The sequence below is a fragment of the Rhipicephalus microplus genome, chromosome X, assembly GCF_043290135.1.
Source record: "Rhipicephalus microplus isolate Deutch F79 chromosome X, USDA_Rmic, whole genome shotgun sequence".
NCBI lineage: Eukaryota > Metazoa > Arthropoda > Arachnida > Ixodida > Ixodidae > Rhipicephalus > Rhipicephalus microplus.
In genome coordinates this window covers 284,601,658-284,622,929 of record NC_134710.1, presented here as the reverse complement: position 1 = coordinate 284,622,929, position 21,272 = coordinate 284,601,658, and the positions used below count along the sequence as shown (strand labels likewise).

Below are 21,272 nucleotides of genomic sequence, written 5' to 3'. Positions count from 1 at the left end.
TCCCTCGCTGATGCGGCACAAGAAATAATAAAAAGAAGCACGCTCTTTCACGTATTTTGAGCGCCGCCACTGGCTCATCATGTGGTACGGATCTCGACCACCATTGGCCGCTGCGCGTCTGTATGTGCTGTGAAGCCTACTCGCGAGGTCCATGTCCTGACGAGCAGCGCAGCTGAACAATACTTTTCTAGTGTATTTCATCACTGTTATGAATTAAAAAAGTCATTCCTCGCTCATGAAAGCCGTTGTGGCGATGCACTCTGTAGAAATAGGCTGCGAGCAACTGGTCCGATTTGCGGCAGTTAGCTTGCAAAAGCCAATGCATCAAAAGTCATTCACAGCCATCAACCGGAAAGTTCGTGATGCGGCAATGGGTGACATCAGCGCCAATCTTGCAAGGTCGAAGGAACTTAGCGGGGACAACACTGCCATTATGTACGATGGTATGTGGCATAAACATGGCCGCAAAATGGCATTGGCAATGTTCTGTATCTCGACACTGGACTTTGTTTAGATTTCGCAGTTCTCTCAAACTTCTTAGCTTGCAGTCAGCACAAGGCTCAGCCAGATGAAGCGGAAGAAGTTTGGCAGGTGTTTCATGGCCCTGTCTGTGAGGAGTCTGCTCGAAAAATCCGAGAGCGACAAACTTGTGGTGTTGGCATTTTTTAGTGGCAGTGCCCACTACAAAAAGGATTGTTCTTTTTGGGGTGCAAATTTCATCGCATTTAATGACATCTTTCATAAAGAAAAACTCAATTTTAACCTAAAAACTAGTTTTCTCAAAATGCAAATTTTGCCATTTGTTTCAAAGTGTGCCTCCTTTTTCTGGCACTTCTGGTGCTCGGATCTGCATGAAATTTTGCCCAATTTTTTTCCAAAGTATAACGAATACAATACTGTAGCTTATATTTCAATATTTTATTATTTAATGAAAAATTTTATGTAAACCTTTACTAGGGTAGGTGAAATGTGGACTTTTTCAAGTCTATTACTTTTCATGCCTATTATATATTTTCTATGTGCTTCCTAATTAGTTATTTGCATTCCACACTTTATTTGGAATGTTATGAACTATGAATGATAAAAAATTACAGAAGTTTAGGGATGAAAAAAGGGGGGGGGGCAAAAGGGTTAAGGTTTTCACTTTGTCATGTTGCAGAGCTGAAAATATAGAACTTGTAAGAAAACTAATTATATATTTGAAGTCAGCATACTAAGTTTCCTAAACAGCTCAAGTTATGACCCTAGAGTTAATATTTAAAAAAAGTGTCTTCGAGTAGCGTCTCCCATCAGTTATAGAACGCTTGCTTACATAGCATTAGATAAAGACTTTGAGCGGGTGGATAACACGAGCTCAAACGAAAGAAGAAATATTGCCGTTACCCCATACATACAAACATAAGTTTTCCCATAGAGTAAAAAAGATGGCTGAACAATGTTACACAAATATTGTTTCTATCAGAGCCAAATGATGAGCCTGTGTAGGAGCACAAAAATAGATTGGACAACACAAACCATATGCAACAAAAATAGAAACAAATTTTTTGAATGCAATACATGTGTTCTCTACCAGATCCCAATTGTGGAAATTTCTACATTATAATGACTGGTAGATACATGAATGATAGGTTGCGAGAGCATAATAACAAAGTAGGTAATATTGCTGCTAAAGGTCTTCTTGCCCTTCTTGCCAAGGGCGAAAGCCTACATTTAAATAAATGGCTATCATGAGTAGAAGTAGGTGGGAGATGATGCAGTTGATAATGGAGGCAAGCAAAATTTTCAACCTTTGGCTGCATGAGTAGTCTATCAGTTATGTTGACAAAGAACTCTATTAGTACTATATGTGTTTGCAATAATGTACATTTGGTTTAGTAAATAAGATAAATGCACTCGACTGTGGTCAATTATTTGTTGACAGTCATGTATCTGTGATGTATCTGTGATGTATGTGCATTGTTTACAATTTACACACCCTATGCACACACTATGCACACGTGTTCTGCAACGAGAGAGAGACTACACTAGTGGAATCAGCAGCAGGAATCGGCAAACAATAAAAGTTTGCTCTGTATTGTCTTGAGTGTGCCTTTCTTGTCATTAACTTGTGCTACCATTCAGTATATTGTCATATTAACAAGCCCACATTGCCACCTTCAAGGAGCAAAACCCCAATAGCATTCACTATGCATGTCATACCCCGAGAATGACATTACATCTGCCAATTGACAGGAGTATTAAATAAGATTACGCCATACCACCCTATGCATAACATAACCAGAAATAACGAAGGGCATTCAAAGTTTGGGTTGCCGGTACCATAAACTTGGGAGCAGGCGTAAACAATAGCCATCATAAGAGTGCCCGCCCATCTCTCTAGTTTTTCAGAATAGCATAATAATCGTATTCAGCACAATTCCAACCATAAGGGCCTTGAAACCAATAAAGCAGGTGGAGTGCGCATTGTACACTACCCCCCCCCCCCCCGCCCCCCCATGGCATGAATCCCGAGGTCCATTAAAATGCTGAAAAGATACCAATGCTCATGTCTCAAGCAACTTTACCAAACCCTCCATTAAATTTTGAGGCCAGTTATACTTTAGGTATTTGGACTCATTATGATGCATTTCATGTAGAGATTGATCCCAGTGTTACATGTAACGAGAAAATACACGATGAACATGCTCCACACAACGTTGCTTATGCAAAATGACAATATGTCCCATCGCACACATGTGCAGAGAGTGCCGCATGGTGTGCCGATATTCATCATCTGCTACACAGTGCTGCGACAGCTCAGTACTTAGGCTTTGAACCTTTGTACTCATTTTAAGCAATGTGATGTTTGCATTGGGCAAGCCTAGAGATTTATGCCTAACCTTCTTTTCACTCGTAATGAGAGAAGCCTCGAATCCTAAATACATATAATGTGCACCACAGAGCAAAAACAACCCAGTCACTATTCATAATAACTACAGCAAATGGTACTAAACTAGCAAGCCACCTCATGCCAAACAATACACTATTGCTGTGACACATTCAATGACTGCACTGGTACACATCGGCAGTAAGCGGTAAAATGCCTCCGTCAATGTTGCGCTCTGCTTTAATTCTTCCGAGGCTTGCAATACCTTTTCATTAAACATCACACTCTACAATTTTTCACCTTGAGGCACCTTGGCTATTTCAGAATTACTAATGCAAGACAAGAGACACGCATAGACCAAGCAGCTACTGATAACAGCTGTGCGATTGCTGAAATAGAGTTATGACTTCTGCTGCTGTTGGGCAAGCATCACAGTTGATTATGCATGGGACCCAAAGCCTACCACACTTAAATGGCATGTGAGAGGTGGAGCACATTCTTGCCACCTCATATCGGCAGCGCAGTGTGTACGGCCCCCACATTCTCCCTTGCTTCCTCTAATAATGGATGGTACCAATAGTACTAATAATTTATGCTACCAATAGTTTATGGCACAACGGTACTAATAGTTTATGGTACCAGTAGCCCATCCTGAATGCCCGTTGTACTCTAAATACACATTAGAGCATGAAATGTACCAATACAGACTCCAGTAATGCTAAAAATATATATATCAATCCAGCTAAAACTCACGTGATATACTTGATATAAAGCATATAGCTTCTCTCGATGTCTCCTTCCTTGTGATATACTTCAGCCGATCGCAACATCTCCTTGCCAGACCTGATGTACCGCTTCAAGGGTATGTCTTTGTCAATTTCAATTGTGCTAGCCAATTCACTCAGAACTTTTAATTTGTACTTGGGTTCACGTGACCTGAAGAGCCTTTTAGCAGATAGCATCCTGCAATGCAAAAATAAATAAGTCAACCTGGGGCGGCTTGAGCATTCTTCTTTTTTGTAGCACATCAGTCATCACACGAACAATGTTTGAGCGCGGCCGCGGTGACCTAGTGGCTAAGGTACTCTGCTGCTGACCCGCAGGTCGCGGGATCAAACCCCGGCTGCGGCAGCTGCATTTCTGATGGAGGCGGAAATATTGTAGGCCCATGTGCTCTGATTTGGGTGCCTGTTAAAGAACCCCAGGAGGTCTGAATTTCCGAAGCCCTCCATTACGGCGTCTCTCATAATCATATCATGGTTTTGGGACAGTAAACCCCACATATCAATCGAACAATGTTTGGAACCTGTTGTTAAACATCTCGTTTATTCATCTTTTTTCAAGCAAGTTCTACAAGAGTTCTCATGTGACAGCACAACTGGCCCAACTTGTCATCTTGCTTAAACTTACTTCTAGTACTCGGGGCTCTTTTCTATTTAAAAAAAAAAAGAGAGAGATCAGCAAAGAACAACCAGCAACATAGCCTAAGCTGGAGCCACAAAGCAGCAAATCATTAGGGAATTGGCAATAGTCTTCAGCAAGGAGCTGGCAGTAATGAGCATAATTACACACACACAGTAAGACACCAGGCATTGGTAGAGCCAGCAGAGCATGTGGGACATGCATAAGGTATAACACAGAAAGTACAAAGTCTCGGCATAAAGTATCAAGGGGGAAAGATTGGAAGAATTACAGCAGATACATAGTAAATCTTTCTGGATTGTTTGGTAAATTTTGGGCAATGGAAAAATAGACCCTAGAACCTGCAATGGGCGAGACAACACACACAGCTTAGCTGTCAATGTACGAGTTTCTTACATTGCAAACAGCAGCCAGAAGCTAATCTTTACAAGTACCAACTACTCCATTCATACAGCTTATATAAACAAGTTTCCATGTGAACATGACAAGGCCCAATGCTGGGCAATTTCTGGTACATAAAGAGAGAACGAGCACTTGTCAAGACATTCATCGCATTCAGATGGTTGGTTGCTTCACGCGGTCTAAAATGTTCTGAAAGCAACCCGGGCCATGAAAGGTGCCATAGCCCATAACTCAAGACAATTTCAACCACCTGGAACTTTTTATTGAGCACTGAAATTACACAGTAAAAGAGCTTCTACCATATTGCCTCCATCGAAATGCAACCACCACAGCCGAGGTTGAGCACGCATTTTCAATTCAGAAGCCAAGCACCGTAACCACCATGTACTTCTGCAGCTTACTGCCTTTGTTCTAGCAGGCTCCCACAATCCAGAAAACCATGGCCATCAGCTGCCCTCACCATCCTGCTTGTCATCCACAGCTGGACTTCCAAGGTCATGTTTGGACTGCCCTGGCATCAACCACTATAGACCTACCACGGTGGTGGTTGTGCTAGTAGCAGGCATTGGATTAGTCTAGGTTTGCGAGCATAGTCAAGCACTATATATCAGAGTATTAGGCTTTTCTTGGCAGCGTTATCAATGTCTCTGATAAAGTTCAGGATGTACTGCCTGTAGATAAGTGTTCTGCTGGCATGCGTTCGTTTGTTAGCAGCAACAGGAGGTCATCAATTCGTGGTCTGGCTTGCAATGCGGTCACACATATTGCTAGTGTAACACTCTGAGACGCGGTTCCGAAAACACAGTGCGGTTTATTCCACCAACGTTCCAACAACCTCCTCTTTCTTTTCCCACTGCCAGTTCATGTCCCAAATTTGTTATGCCAGAAGAAGAAAAGTATGCCACAGATGGGCCCTCCTTGCAGACAAGTGGCCGTGGGCACTTGAAAAAAAAATGATCACACCGAGTTTGTGAGAACGGGTGCTGGCTTGATCCTTTCAGTGCTGACTGTGTCTTAGTGCCCATTCCGTAGGATTGTAAAATGATGTTCAGAACGTATAATGACTGGGAAAGGACCGTCATAGCGAGGCTGAAGAGCACGGCGGGACGCATCAACACGAACAAAAACGTGTAAAGATGTGAGTAGGTTTGCCGGCAGAAAAACATCGTTCTTAAGTGTGCGCTGAAGTGGGCGATGGGCGCAAGCATTGCATGAAGATCCGCAGACGCTGGACGAAAGAAGATGGATCCGGAACACTCTGCGTAGTAACGGGGCTGACGAGGTCCCCAGGCAAACGGAGTGTGCAGCCATAAACCATCTTGGCTACAGAGCAGGCAAGTTCTGGCTGAAGTGTTGAACAAAGGCCGAGAAGCATGATAGGGAGGTGTGATACCCAATCTTAGGCGTGAGGCTGTGAAGCAAGTGCTGCTTTTAGATGACGATAGAGTCTCTCTACAATGCCATTTGAAGCTGGATGATACACAGTTGTGCGAATGCACGCACATCCCAGTAAAGATGTGACAGAGGTGAAAAGTGCTGACTCAAACTGTCTGCCTTGATCAGTAGTTGCCGTTGATGGTACCGCGAAACGGCTATACAGGTAGCAAAAAAGGTACGAGCAACTGTTTCTGCCGTGATGTCAGGCATTGGAGCTGCTTCAGGCCACCTAGTGTACCTGTCAATACACATAAGCAAGTATGTATATCCCCGACATGGAGGTAAAGGTGCGACAATGTCCAAATGAATGGTGTCGAAACGTGCATCAGGGAGAGAAAATTTTCCCCAAGGAGGCTTCGTGTGTTGTTGTACCTTCATATGCTGACACGTTGCGCAAGTGTGAACCCAGTCACGAATGTTAGCGCCTATACACAGGCGAATAGTCGATGATGGCTTGAACCTTTTCAGTTAGAGGAGTGATGCCATCTTTAGTGATCTGATTCGATTTGTGGGGTTTAACGTCCCAAAACAACTATTTGATTATGAGAGACGCCGTAGTGGAGGGCTCCGGAAATTTTGACCACCTGGGGTTCTTTAACGTGCACCCAAATCTGAGTACACGGGCCTACAACATTTCCGCCTCCATCGGAAATGCAGCCGCCACAGCCGGGATTCGATCCCGCAGCCTGCGGGTTAGCAGCCGAGTACCTTAGCTACTAGACCACCGTGGCGGGGCAGTGATCTGATGTCCGAGGAACCCTATCTCGGGGACTCCAAACTGACACTTATAGACATTGATGACCAGGTCGTAAGCACGCAGCCGAATGAAAAGCTCATGCAGATGTGCCTTGTGCGTTTTAGCGTCTTTGCTGGCAACCAGAAGATCGTCTATATAGGCGAAACAAAATGGCAAGCCTCTTGTGACTTCGTCTATAAAATGCTGAAATGTCTGAGCAGCGTTTCTCAAACTGAAAGGCATTCGCAAATACTCATAAAGCCCAAATGGGGTAATTATTGCAGTTTTGGGAGTGTTGGAAGGCTCAACGGGAATCTGATGATAAGCTTTCACGAGATCAATCTTTGAGTATACTGTTGTGCCAGTTAAAAAGGCAGTGCAGTCCTAAAAATTGGGTAACGGGTATCGATCTGGAACTGTGACTGCATTGAGAGCCCGATAATCACCACAGGGCTGCCAGTCATTGTTCTTCTTGAGAACCATGTGTGGCGCCATCGACCACGAGCTTGATGACGGACAGATGATCTGCAGCTGTAATATATGCTCGAATTCATTGCGAGTAATTTGAAGTTTATCGGGGCCAAGTCAACGAGGACGGCAGTGGACAGGTGAGCCTGTGGCAACGATGCAGTAGGTGACAGTGTGCTTGGGGGTATTATTCATTGGAGACTGCGTAGTAATCTCCGGAAACTTGTTGAGCAGAGCTGTATATGGTGACCACGACCTGCTCTATAAACTTACGACCTGCTCATGCCACCGCTACCCATGTCGCCAGGTTTGCTTTTGCTTGTTCAATATTTTTAGTTCTCAAAATTGCCACAGCACGCCGTGGCGCCACAACTAATCCTCATCGCTGCAGCCGCCAAAGCGCTTTCCTGCGCGGTGCGTGCGTGCGTTAACTCGTTTTTTGTGCCATTTGAAGGTTAGCGTTCATCAGAATATTTGTTCAAGACTTCAGAGCGTTAGGGTACGACAGGTACAGCACCATTCACATAATGGTGTACTGCTGAGTTACATTCTGCAAGTCGCGCAACCGGCGGTCAACTGGGATATCACTTCACGAATTTCCCGTCACTTAGATTCGACAGCGCCCTAAAGCTCATGGAATAGAACAGGGACAATTCAAAGTGACTTAGCCAGTTATAACGCATGGTATAGACTGACACTCGCATTTCTAGAAAGCATTATTGCCTTTACAGAAATGAAGCGCGACAAAAGCTGTTGTCACTTAATACGCTGTATTTTGCTGATCCAGAGATTAAAGCTCGGTGACATCGCCAGTGAGACACACACGGAAACGCCAGCGGTGCTTGAACAGTGATGCAACGAACTCCTGCAGGTCAATAAATCACTGTAACAACATTGCAGTAATCCACCAGTTTTATCGCGTGCTTCTCTCAATCGTTAGACATTCGCCAGATGATAGCACACCTACTCCCTTCTATTGTTATCAGTAAACACTATCACTGAAGGACGTTATGCAGGGCATGAAAACTTACACGGATCATCGCATGCCTTTTTAGTACCGTATGCGTCTTTATTGCGTCGCAGAAACACACATTTCAGGTTGAAACTCGTTACAAGATCGCAGTTTTGCCCACGGACAAATTATTTCAGCACAATCTAGACAGCTGTTAGGTAGAGTGCACTGCCTGTCGCATATTGCTCGCGTTCGCCTGCGCTTAGACCAGGAAACAAAGCGCTCACGCAGATTGAGTTCCTGTGATGAACATCCTGGAGCCAACCACTATGGTTCTCACAGCTAGAACGTTGCTTTGATTCGTTAACTCCGTGGGTTGCTCGATCGGCGCATTATAAATAAGATAAAAATTGCAGAAACGCGCACGCACGAGTGCACCACTACGGCAGCACGTCGTCTGCTATGAGGATAAGTTGTGGCGGCACCTCGCAGTATCTCCGGTCCCTATGCGCCAATTTTTGGGCCACATGCTTTCATAGGGGTGGCGCCAATGAGCAGGTCGTAAGTTTATAGAGCAGGTCGTGATGGTGATGTAGGCGATTTTATGAAAGTGGGGTTAAGCGCCGTAGTGCATGACAGAAAACCACTGACCGATAAACCGGTATAACAATCCACTAGGTGACAGCGGTTCACATCCACGAGCAGATGAAAATGCCTTGAGAAATAGTATGCGCTTAAGATTGCGTAGCGTACGTCTGCTATCCAAAATAACCACTGTAGTTTCTTTTTGAGAACTAGATCAAGAGTCAGAGACTTCTGTCCGTAAGTTGCGATGACAGGAGAATTTATCGCTTGTAAAGGAGACGACTTCTCGCGGAGATGCCGGTCAGCTTTAGAAGCTGGGATTATGCTGACTTCTGCACCAGTGTCCACCAACAAGCCTCTTCCACATACCTACAGAACGTGATGTAGAAGAGGCGGCCTGATGATTGGCCTTGATCGCCCACCGCTGTTATTGACGATCCGCCTGAGCATTTCCCATGCGCCATGAGCAGGGTGGAACACATTTGCGAGCCGCGGCACGAAAATGGGGTGATAGTAGCGTGTCGTCTGCGATAAAAAGCGGTGCTCGGACTCGTGGAGTGGCCGTTGCTGAGCAGGCGACGTCATAGATAGTCGGTGTGGAGGGGGCTGGTCATTCAAGTTGCGAATGCTCAGCAATTGCAGACGCAAGTTGGCGACTTCAGCTGTGAGATCTTTTACTGTTTCTCGAAGAGAATTTGCTTCGGAAATTGGTGAGGTGCAGGCAACGTTTATGACTGACGGAGCGATCTCCATCATGCCATCGGCCATTTCTGCCACCTCCAAAAGAGTTTTAAATTGAGCTGGGACAAGAGCCATTCGCACAGTAGGTCGAACACGCTGTAGAAACAATTCACGTAGTAAGGATGTTTCCGAGCAGACCAGCTGGTCACCAAGCAGGTGTTGCAGGTGACGTAGGAACTGAGTGGGACGGCGGTCTTCGAGCTCTTCGTTGCACAGAAGTTGCTGAATCCGCCGATGCTTAGGCGGAACGAGTCGGTGAAGAAGAGTCTGTTTGACTGTCGTATAAGGAGTTTCACCGGGTGGGCCCACGAGGATGTCGCGTATTTCAGCCAGTGCCTGTGGTGGCAACGCTTCAATGAGTAGCTCATGCTTGCGAACTATGATGTGATCTGATGAATGCAAAACTTGTTCTCGACTTAAATGAACCATAAGACGGGATCGGCAAGCCACAGCTGCGGTAGCGTTAAAGTAGTAGTACCTCCAACGACACCTGGCCGGGTGCAGTGGCAGCAATACCAGGGTTGAGGCCGTGGAGATTCTCACGCTGCTCGACGGAAAGTGGCATTCATAGTCCGATGTCACCAGTAAACGTAACACTTCGAGATGCGGTTCCGAAAGCACAGTGCGGTTTATTCTGCCATCAGTCAACAACCTCCTCTTTCTTTTCTGGTGACTACCCACTGCCAGTTCATGTCTCAAGTTTGTCATGTCAGAAGAAGAAGAAAAGTACGCCACACTAGCATTTCTTCTCGCAGTTTTTCCGGAAATCTTGTTATATGCGGTGTATAGTGTCTGTGGTTCTCAAGACTGAACAAGCAGTAGGAGGTGGTGCCTGGAACCTGTGTGTATGAAGTGTGGCATCGGTGACTTTTTTTCCCCTATACAGCCACGTGTCCCAGCTACCAGACAATGTGGGTGTCTTGTGGCGGGTTGTGACACAGGACAAGTATGTGCAGTGCAGCACTGCTCATAATACCCATTCCCGATTACGGCATGATTTTTGGGAGTTCATGACTATTACTGTTAATTCACTGCTGGTAGTCACTGCCGGTGCTACAGCCAGCTATTCTGCTACCACGGAGTCGGGGGCTCAGAGAGATATTTCTAAGCATATTTCGTAAGGGATGATTGATATGTGGGGTTCAACGTCCCAAAACCACCATATGCTTATAAGAGACGCCGTAGTGGAGGGCTCCGGAAATTTCGACCACCTGGGGTTTTTTAACGTGCACCCAAATCTGAGCACACGGGCCTACAACATTTCTGCCTCCATCGAAAATGCAGCCACCGCAGCCGGGATTCGATCTTGCGACCTGCTGGTCAGCAGACAAGTACATTAGCCACCAGAACACCGCAGAGGAGTGCGTATTTCGTAGGCGTTCTATCAAGAACTGAAGAGGGATCGAAAAAAAGGAGGAGAGGGAGTAAACGGCTGATAAGTAAGCTGAGTGAATTTAGAAATGCTTTCAATGCATGAAAAAAAATTGAGAATTATCACAGCTCAACATGAATATTGACAGGCATTGTTTTTCAAAGCTTGAGATTGCAGAGAGCGATGACTTTAACAATTTATTTATGTTATTGTCTTGAGTGTACACTAGGTGGTATCGCAATTCGATGAGTCGTTCGGTGAAGATTTTCTATGCAGAATAGGAGTGGGCCAAAAACAGGCTAATTCGATTCTCTGGGCTCCAAAGCTTACGTTTCAATCTAATGCATGTTATCAAGAGACCATTTTGTATCCATTCTATTGATGGAACGGCACTTGAGCCGTTTTAACACCTTCTAGCTCATTCTATGCAAATTTTGTGGCTATTCTCACATCTTGATCGTCGCAACAGCCTCGACCAACCCCATGTGACACCTCATCCTTTTGTTTTCCCCCCTCCCCCCCCCCTCCAAAGCTAGAACGCTTAAAAATACCACTTCAGGTGGATGCTGCCAAGATCTTTTAAACTCGCCCGGTAGATTTCGTGCTGAGTGGTTGCGATGTCTGCGATCTCTTAGGTGCAAGCGCAGCTCTCTCTGGTCGGCCCACCGTCCGCGATCTCCTGGTGCTATGTAGCTCTCGCCTAACGATTCCCCATCCTCAGACTCCTTTAACCGCATCCAATCTTTTACTTATCTCTTAAACTTTACTTCTCTATCATTCTTAATTCCTCCTTATCCCCTCCTTTGTGAGCTACTGCTGAGGTGCCGCACTTAGCTGCAGACAGTTGCGGGGCTCACTTTTCCCTTCTTTCCTTCTATTTTAAAATCACTACTTCCCCTACTTTCCTATAGATGCTGGCAAAGCTGAGAAGGTGGCAAAAACCCCTCAAGCATTTTGTGGTATGCATGTAACGTACATCAGTGATGTATTATATCAAATATGTTTTGACTGACTCAGCATACCAACACTTTCTAGGAGCCTGATTACACCGGCAACTTGCTTCATCTTATTTGAGATTGCAAAGTATACTGAGCAGGACAAAGGTTAACTATACTATGTGTGTAGTTTGTGAACACTGCCCTAATTTTTTTATGAAGCCCATCGTCAGTAAAACTAAAGAAATGGAGAGGTAAGGTACGTATGTGAATTTAAGTGCCAAGCACAACACAAAAAGACAGACAATGGCAAACTACAAAAAAGAACAGTCATCGGGTGATCTCCTTAATACATTAATTTTAACACCAAAACACACATCAAATCTCTAATTGAGTCTGTGTCTGAGTGAGCATAAAGCACAAAATATGTTTCCTAGGTGAGTTTCAAAGAGCTCCAAATTTTGTTGCAGACCTATGGAGCTTACTACTTATCTTGTGCTTCAGTATCAGCCCTATGTCAGCTCACATTGATACTCAATTCTACTCACAGATGCAACAACACTAGTGTTCACATAGCAGCTAGATATCTATTGACCTTAGGCATGCCTTAACCCCCCCTTCCCCACCCACTGAAAAAATTTTTCAGAAGATTTTGGTAAAAATATCTCGTGAGGCATATATTTCAATGAAAATGTCCTCACTGTATTGAAAACACTGGTAACTCATATGCAAAGGTAATAAATTAAAATGCATATTGTAGAGCACCAATTACGTTAGACATTGGCATTTAGGTGCATTGACATCCATATTGAAAAAGCTATGCGTACATTAAGATGCTTATAAGTCAACTCACTTATACTCAATTTAGACTGTGAGTCTGGGCAAGTCCAAGCAAGTGATATTTTGGCAAGTCTGATTACAAGTCAGTCCGCTTAAGAAAAAGTCGAGTGATTGAAATCCAAATGAAGCCCTAAAGGCAAAATATATTCAATGAGTAAGTCTGAGTGAGTTCCACACTTTTTGCCAATCTATTCCATGTACTGCATGAGTGTTTTTGCATGTGTGCATGTGTGTGTGCATATACACACATGCTTAAGTATGTAACTACACTGGTAGCACAATTATGGACACAATTCAAGAAATATTAGTATACAGCATATATTAAACATGAATACAGACAGAAAAAATAGCACAGAGCCACAAGTCCCCTAGGTAAAAAAATACTAAACAATGTGACAGCACTGCGTGTTCCAAACACAAATTTCAAACTATTTAACAAAGAGAGGACCCCAAACTTGTATTGAACGAAATGATGAGCCCACTCACAATATTCTTTTCAATCAAAAAGTTCATAAAATCCAGACAATGCCTTTTGGTCTACTAAAATCTAAAATTGTGGGTACACATCTTCATCATCACCATCATCATCCTAATCAGCCTGACTACACCCACTGCAGGACAAAGGTCTCTCCCATGTTCCGCCAGTCAACTTGGTGCTGTGCTTGCTGCTGCCACTTAATACCCGTAAACTTCCTAATCTGATCTGCCGAACTAACTTTCTGTCCATCTTTCACCAGCTTGCCTTCACTTGGAATCCAGTCTGTGATCCTTAATGAGCAGCAGCTATCTTGCCTTTGCACTACATGCCTTGCCCATGACCATTTCTTCTTGCTTTCTTACTATGATGTCCTTAACACACCTTTATTTCTGATACACTCTGCTCTCTTCTTGTGCCTTAAGAGTTACACCTATCATTTTCCCTTCCATCGCTCGCTGCGTGGTCCTCAACTTAAGTTGAACTCTCTTCATAGTCCTCCCAGTTTCTGCTCCATAGGTAAATACCGGTAAGATGCAGCTAATACGTAGCTTCCTCTCAAGGGATAGTGGCAATCCACCATTCATGGTTTCATAATGCTTGTATATACATATACGGATGCTCAAATGTTATACCAGAATTGTTTGTGCCGCCAAACAATGCCTCCAGGTGTGGAAAGTTCACAAGATGGTGACCCAAACATATTGCTTGTCTGGGCCACTATGTCACCCAGACAATGGGAGCACCATGCCTGGGCGATGTAGGTCAGGTGGATGGCAACGTGAAACTATGACAGGCTGAGGCTATGTGAAGAAGACACAGGAGAAAGAATGTAGTGATTGTGTGAGAAAGCCAAGGAAGAAAGTTGCGTGAAGTGATCAATTCATATGCGAGGTTTACCTTCCCCGAACCACCATATGATTATGAGAGACGCCGTAATAGAGGGCCCCGGAAATTTCAACCACCTTGGGTTTTTTAACGTGCACCCAAATCTGAGTACACTGGTCTACAGCATTTTCGCCTCCATCGAAAATGCAGCCGCCACAGCCGGGATTCGATCTCGCGACCTGCGGGTCACCAGCCAAGTACCTTAGTTACTAGACAACCACGGCGGGGCTGCATGAAGTGGTCGATGCACTGCATCATGTGAACCATGAAATGAAGCAAAAAATGCCACCCTCAGCCCTTGCTGATATAGGTAAGAGCAATACAAACAGCAAAGTCTGTTGTTCTGTGCATTGGCACAGCATAGAGCCTAGAGAAAATAAAGCTAGGGCGGTGACAAGGCCATATAATTGATATGTGGGGTTTAACGTCCCAAAACCAACATACGATTATGAGAGACACTGTAGTCGAGGGCTCCGAAAATTTCTACCACCTCGGTTTCTTTAACTTGCACCCAAATCTGAGCACACGAGCCTACAACATTTTCGCCTCCATTGGAAATGAAGCTGCTGCAGCCAGGATTTGATCCAGCGACCTGGCGGTCATCAGCAGAGTACCTTAGCCACTAGACCACCGCGGAGGGGCAGTTCTGACTAGGCCACCCAGATGTTTTATTGCGATGGCATTAGAGCACACGCTCTAAGAAAAAACAATTTCTGTCAAAATTTGACGCTTTTACTTATTATTATTATTATTCAGTCATTTTAGCAATAGTTCACTAAATTGTGTTTGGCGGCCAAGTTGACTCACGTTGATGACAACATTGCACACAGTGGGGTTGATGAAAACACACACTTCATGGACAATTGCCAGGGAAGGGAAATGAAATTTTTTCCTTCGATCAGGAACTTTGTAAAACTGGCTTTAGCAAGATTAAGTTTTAGCATAACAGTGAAACGTCACCATCATGAACTTCAAAGAACCTCAGAAAGTTGTTAAGTGAAAGTTCACATAACATAAAAATCTATGTTGCAGCTTGTTATCCCAGCTAGAGGGGAAAATTCGGTGTTCAGATGAAATTTCAATTCATTTATCTGTCATGTTCTTCATTTGTGTGTGTATTCATGATTATTGAGGGTCTTGTAATGATTGCGGTAATCTTTTGCTGCACTTGTGCACTTAAGACTGCAGCAATCATGATTGTGAGTCGCTGGGTGGAAGGAATGTAGAAGTCATCAGGAAAGAGAAATTGAAGTGTACGAAACGTAAACTGCCGTAACTATATGGCCAATTCACATCTAATGCACCACAAATTAAGCTAATGCATGAACCATCCCACATTTGCATGGGCATTTGTAAGAGTGCTCATTAAAAGAAGTATATATACTCCTCGCACAGGGCAAAAAAAAAATCTGTTCACAGATTATACATGACATATGGCTCGGCAGAAGAAGGACAGATTTGTTATCGGTGTACTTTAACACCATAGTGTGGTCATGACAAAGAATATAGACAACAAATAGACAAATAAATGCCAAAAAGAGCAAAACTGGACACTGCGTACTTATTTGCGTTTTTACTCTCATGTGTGTTCATCATGTCAACCACACCATGGCAGCTAAGCACTCTACCTCGACAACAGTGTATTCTGAGCTGTACACTTCCCCCATTTTATTTCGACCCCAAACACATTAGCAGTTATCACATTCAGTTACTACATGACGAATGCTTGAAAAAACAACACTGAATGTGGGTAGTTATGTTTAACAGTACTGCCAACATGTCAACATAGAATATAAAAGGCTGTAAATTCAAGCAAATACCCCTTTAACTGCATGTCACCCCCTGCCCCTTTCACATATCAATGAATTTTTTTAGCTACGAATTCGTGCAACTATACATCATCAAGGACAACTGTAACGTGTTCACACCAATGACACGAGAAAGTACATGTGGTCACCACACAACGCCACTGTGATGTCCATATGAGCCTTTTTGTGTCCATGTTTTGCTTTTAACTACTTTAAATCTTTACAAAAAAAAAACTGCTATTCTTATTGAGTGGTTGCACATCAAAATCTCAGTGGGTTTCTCCACAGAGGAAGCCATAGACATTTTGCGTAAAATCAACTTGAGAAAAATAGCATGTGACAAAACTCAGACATTATCTATAACAAAAACTGAAAAATACAAGTAACAGCCTGCCACCAATGGGGCTTTTTAACCGATATTGAATTCTAGAACAAGGAGCCTTGAGCACAGTTTCTATTGTTTTTGTCATCGCTGTTGAATTTTCTATCTTACATTTGCATGTAAATGGGCTTCACATACTAAGTTAATAACAACTTACACTAAAGATTAGTTGAGAGTTAAGCGGTGTTTATCCCGCTCCATGTATGTGTTGGTGTGAGGTTTGCACAACTCTTATCGCCTTCCTGCAGTTTCTAAAAAAAACGTTTGGATTATACCTTTGCAGATTCACAAGCTGAACAGTCAATGCACACTTCTAACGCTGAAAATTGACACTGAAAATGGAATAACGGTTACTAACAGTAAAGCTCCAAACAGCAGCGGCACACTTCACAGACTGAAAGGTCGCGACGTTTATTCACAGCGCGTAGTGTTGAAATTCGCGATATGGTTGCACAATTACAGGCACAAATCCAGTTCAATGCTTGGGCGCCGACACACACAGCGACCAGCAAGAGAAGTCAAGCGAAGCTATTAATGTTTCCCCCAAGAATAACTGATCACGCCTACGGCGACAGTGTCATGTTTAGCTACAGCAGTTGTCAATGCGACTTTAAGGGAAGTCAGCGCACTTCTAGATATGTCACTCCGCTTGTCAAACCAAAAGAGGTCATAGTAAAGAACTTCGCTACTGATATCGCGCTTACAAAGCTGTCGTTAAACGTGAAACCAACAAACCTAAAGTAACCGAAATACAATGAACGGTAATGCGAAACCACGCAAAAGCGATGCTGGTTAAAAGTGACACCACACAATGTAAGGGAGCCAGGAAATACGACAGAAAGATACTGACACTCGCCTTCATGGCGTTGTGAAACTTTGTATTCGAAACTTTTACCTACTTATAAATTTTCTAACTGAATGAGCGCTGTTCACCCACACCATGACACGTAGCTTACACCGATCTCGAGCACGAGAACATGCACGCCGTTCGACATAAGCAGATGAAGTATTCAGCCATCAACCAGAGCCACAGAACTCCTACCAGCTCACCTACGTGCCAGAGCGTGCTCCCCGACCTTATCAGCGTTGATTCTTTTTTACACTTCTCAATCCGAGCGGTGAGTCATCTAGCGCCAATACTTCCGCCAAGCGCTGGCCATTACATTGCACTGTTTGTAATTAGAAGCGTTAATCTCGCGTAGCTTATATGAAACGTCAGAAATATTATTTTTGTTAAAGTAAATCGCTTTAAGTGAGCAAAATGCATATTTATTTTTCCTGTCCTAAGGGACTAAGTGCCCGTTTTTTGTGTTACTCTTCTCGCGCTCTGTTCTTTCCAGTGACGTAATTGATATGATGGAAAACGGCGCTGAAGTTACCTTACGACCATCGTAAGTGTAGCGCGATAATGCTGATTATTATGGTCATTTTCGCATTTTTGGCACCATGTTTCGCCCCCACATCAGGCGGACAATAAATAAGGCCTTAGCTAAAAATTTTACCCCATCGTAACGCGATTTTTTTTTTTGTTGCTTGATAAAGTTGGATGGATGGATAGATTTATATGGCTGTACCCTTTAGATTGAGCGGTGGCTAGCGCCATCAAGCCGTAATACTTTATGTCTAAACTTTAGTGCTTCAATAAAGTATTAACCAGTTTGCCTACCATCTAGTGACTGTTTTTGTAAACATTTTTGCATAATTTTATTTTATGTTTAACGGAAACAAAGTATCCTTTTTCCAGTAGACTACGCGTAGTTCGTTACTAATTCAATTTACTACAATTTTTGTTGCGTTATTGAACGTGTGCAATCGGACTTGCAGCAACCATCTGGTAGGTGTTCTGTGCAGCAGCTAACAAAGCGGCTCTCGCATCGAGTGTGCCTGTTCGTGCATGCATGGGAGAGAATGGCGCGTTTGTTGTGAATGTTGCGGCCCACGATCTCAGTGCGTAGACACATGGTCATTGTCACCTGACGTTTGTCATCTCGTCGAGCGTTTTGTACCCTATAAAGTTTCGTCATCTTGGAGGATCAACCATTCGTCGTAGTGCGCGTCTCCACGTGAACCAAGATGAGCACTGCCGTGCGTAAGCTGTGCACTTTGTCTAAAGATCTGTATCTGCGCAGTCGGCCGAGCGCGCCTCTGTTGCGGCGCTTGTACTGCGAGGAAAGGCCGGCTACGTTCGAAAAAAGCATCAATCAGGCAAGTATTGCGTAGGTTAATTTATTGAAAGGTTTTTCCATCGCTCTGTCGTGTAACTTGCGACCGCGCCCGCTTTGCAAGACTGGCATCGTATCAAAGCGATCATATATACATACGTGTAAAAGTTGACAATACGAAGTCAATTAAGGTACTGTTACTGACGGTGTTATAGTATACGTGTTCTTGCATGGCTTCTCGTGGTTTCTGAAAGCGTGCGCTTTGAGGAATTGCACCAATCATTGTTAGTGCAGCACAACTTAATAGGTACTCTGCACCTTAGATGTAAGCATCATAATGCTGTGGCGTGGCAGCAATTTATTCACCGCTGCTTTTATGCAATGTGGCCATTTGGGTCTGAACCCATGTCGCCGTTTCTTTGTATGAAAATCGTGTATTTCTTCCTCGCTGCAGGTAACCCTCTTGGGCCGCGTTGGAATAGAGCCCCAGCTACGCGGCACTGACGCGAACCCGGTCGTTGTGTTCACATTGGCCACAAACAGCAACTACCGCTATGAAACGGGGGAGGTACAGCAGAAGACCCAGTGGCACCGTATCAGCGTGTTCAAGCCATTTCTTCGCAACTCGGTACACCAGTACACGCGCAAGGGCTCTCGAGTGTTGGTCCAAGGACGTTTAATTTATGGTGAAATAACAGACGCCAAGGGTGCAACCCATGTGACCAGCACGGTGGTGGCAGATGATGTCATTTTCTTAAGCCAAGGTGCTAGAACAGCCAATGCGGAGGAGGATACTCTTGCAGAGGCCGAGTTTCAGTAAACAAAGCCCATGCTACGTGTGCCACGGCTGTAGAGAGCTGAAAGTCGTTCACTGTTTTCTTTTTGGTGATGAGAGCGAGCAGTATTACATTATGAAGCTTCATGGAAGTTTCAAGCATTCATGTAAAGCCATGGTTTTGCACCCATGCCATAGCATTTAGGCTTTGAATCCTTAAAGTTTTACATTGTTTTTTTTTGTTTACTTGGTCAGTTTAATTGGTTTCAAGTAGTATCAAGTTGTGTCCAGTAATATTCCTCTCCCCCATGTTATGTTTCAACACATTACCTCAGCTTTACTTTTGCTTATGAGTGCTAAGTTTTTGCACTGTTTATTTTAATTTCCCTTGGTCAGTTTGTTTACCTAGTTTTAAGCAATATCAGGTTTTGTCCAATGCTCTTCTCCTCCCCCTGCTTATTTTTGACAGGGTAGTTGAGCCGTTGATATAGAAATGTCTATCATATATGTTTCTATGTTCTCGGCTCATTGCAAGCATTATTTTGGCACTACAAAGCAAAGGGATGAGTAATGATGAAAGCTGTATGAAGCCTGTCAAATTTGCCTCATCAGCTATATTTGCAGTTGTCCTGTTCTGTAACATGAAGGTAGTAGCACTTTTTTGTCTCCTGTAGATTATCTATATTTCGGCTGGGATTCTCAACCTCAGTCATGCCAGCTGTAGCCAAGAAAAGTACTCAATATATAAACAAAAGGTTATTTCATAACTGTTCAGTAAATGGCAATGAATAGTTTTCACGCATTTACCATTCTTTGAGCTTTTCATTATTATCAACTCACTGATGCCTTTTTTGACTGGATTAAGTGAATCGAAAGGAATAGTGCTGCCAAAAAAAGACATCTTAATGGCATTTGTGCCATGTTAATGGAAGTGCATCCAATAGAGATACATGTATAATTATATTTCAGCAGTCACCTGTTTTACAAAGCTACCTAATGTTTGGGCTCTTAATAGTCTTGCATCATATGATGCAGTAAATTGTTGTAGTATGACAGAGTGAAAACTATGACCTGTCATTATATTTTGGAAATTGCTACATTTAATTAACCATGTAGAATACACACTGTTGTTTAATGACTGGCACTACATTTGACATGAAGAGCAGATATGTAGTGTTCTCAATTCATACAAATGTTGAGCCTGCACTTGCGTATAGCTTTCACCTCTGCTTAGTGCCATTGTGTGTAGCCAGCAATATCATTGCAAGCTATAGTAAGTTATGCAAGACCTGCTCAGATCGGGCATTCTTGTAGTTATTACTGGCTCTAGTTTGGATGAAGTTGGTTATATACCTTTAGAAAATGTCGCACTGCTGTCCTACTGAAGAATCGGTGAACGGCACTCACTAGATTGAAAAACAATATTCAGTTGTCAAATTCATCTGCAATGTGATTGTCTGTCAAAAATGTGTAAGTATCCTCTACCCCATTGTGTAGCACTGAAATGTCTGGTCTGTTCTAATTTGCGTTAAGCTCTGTAGTTTGATGTCTTGGCTGCTGGAAAAGCCTGCATTTTGTTTATGGTATGAAATGCTAATGATTCAGAGACTTCATGAGCAGAATAAATATTGTGCTTAAAGCTTACTGTCAATTGGCCCGTGTTATTTGACCATTGTCAGTGAATTGGTAAGTAAATGCTGTCTGATTTATGTGCAGTGCTCTTACTTTCCTATATAAATTGCATTACTTCACTGACTTTAGTATCATGATAGCTATGGTATACTGCAGCTTAGCTCACTGTTGCAAGTACAGTTCCAGGCCATGGCAGCCATCCTTACAGAGGCAGAATGCAAAAATGCTTGTGGGCATTCCAGCAAGCATGGGTTTCTTGCTAAAAGTTTTGGGATATAAAAAAAAAACAATCTGCCACTATTAGAATATCTTGTATTTGCCAGCAGTAATGAGACAATGCTCTTCAATAGAGACTTCATTGATGACCTGTCCTTATCTTAAACGAATGCAGAAC

At 43.5% G+C, this 21,272-nt stretch overlaps 2 protein-coding genes across 7 annotated transcripts in view; one reads left to right on the top strand and one right to left on the bottom strand.

Annotated features, from left to right (window-relative positions):
- The window catches only part of LOC119161452 (STAM-binding protein), a 120,711-nt gene extending 103,099 nt beyond the window's left edge, over window positions 1–17,612 (bottom strand). Inside the window, exons 1-3 of one of the 6 annotated variants that reach the window (XM_075879253.1) lie at window positions 17,360–17,607; window positions 16,467–16,560; window positions 3,620–3,829 (exon numbers count right to left, since the gene is read on the bottom strand). In XM_075879253.1, coding sequence (XP_075735368.1) covers window positions 3,620–3,828 — 209 coding nt within the window. In that variant the 5' untranslated portion in view covers window position 3,829; window positions 16,467–16,560; window positions 17,360–17,607. The other 5 variants (XR_012887344.1, XM_075879255.1, XM_075879254.1 and 2 more) reach the window with 5 other exon arrangements.
- A 537-nt stretch (window positions 17,613–18,149) lies between these two features.
- On the top strand, window positions 18,150–20,897 carry mtSSB (mitochondrial single stranded DNA-binding protein). Its single transcript, XM_037413928.2, has 2 exons — window positions 18,150–18,514; window positions 18,926–20,897. The coding sequence occupies exons 1-2, from the start codon at window positions 18,383–18,385 to the stop codon at window positions 19,289–19,291; spliced, it is 498 nt and encodes a 165-aa protein (XP_037269825.1). The 5' UTR covers window positions 18,150–18,382; the 3' UTR covers window positions 19,292–20,897.
- Window positions 20,898–21,272: the final 375 nt, after the last annotated feature.

Excerpts from the sequence above, each read along its gene's own strand:
- mtSSB (XM_037413928.2), top strand. The coding sequence starts at position 18,383 with ATGAGCACTGCCGTGCGTAAGCTGTGCACTTTGTCTAAAGATCTGTAT. Across the intron at positions 18,515-18,925 it reads TCGAAAAAAGCATCAATCAG|GTAACCCTCTTGGGCCGCGT; the intron begins GCAAGTATTGCG and ends TCCTCGCTGCAG.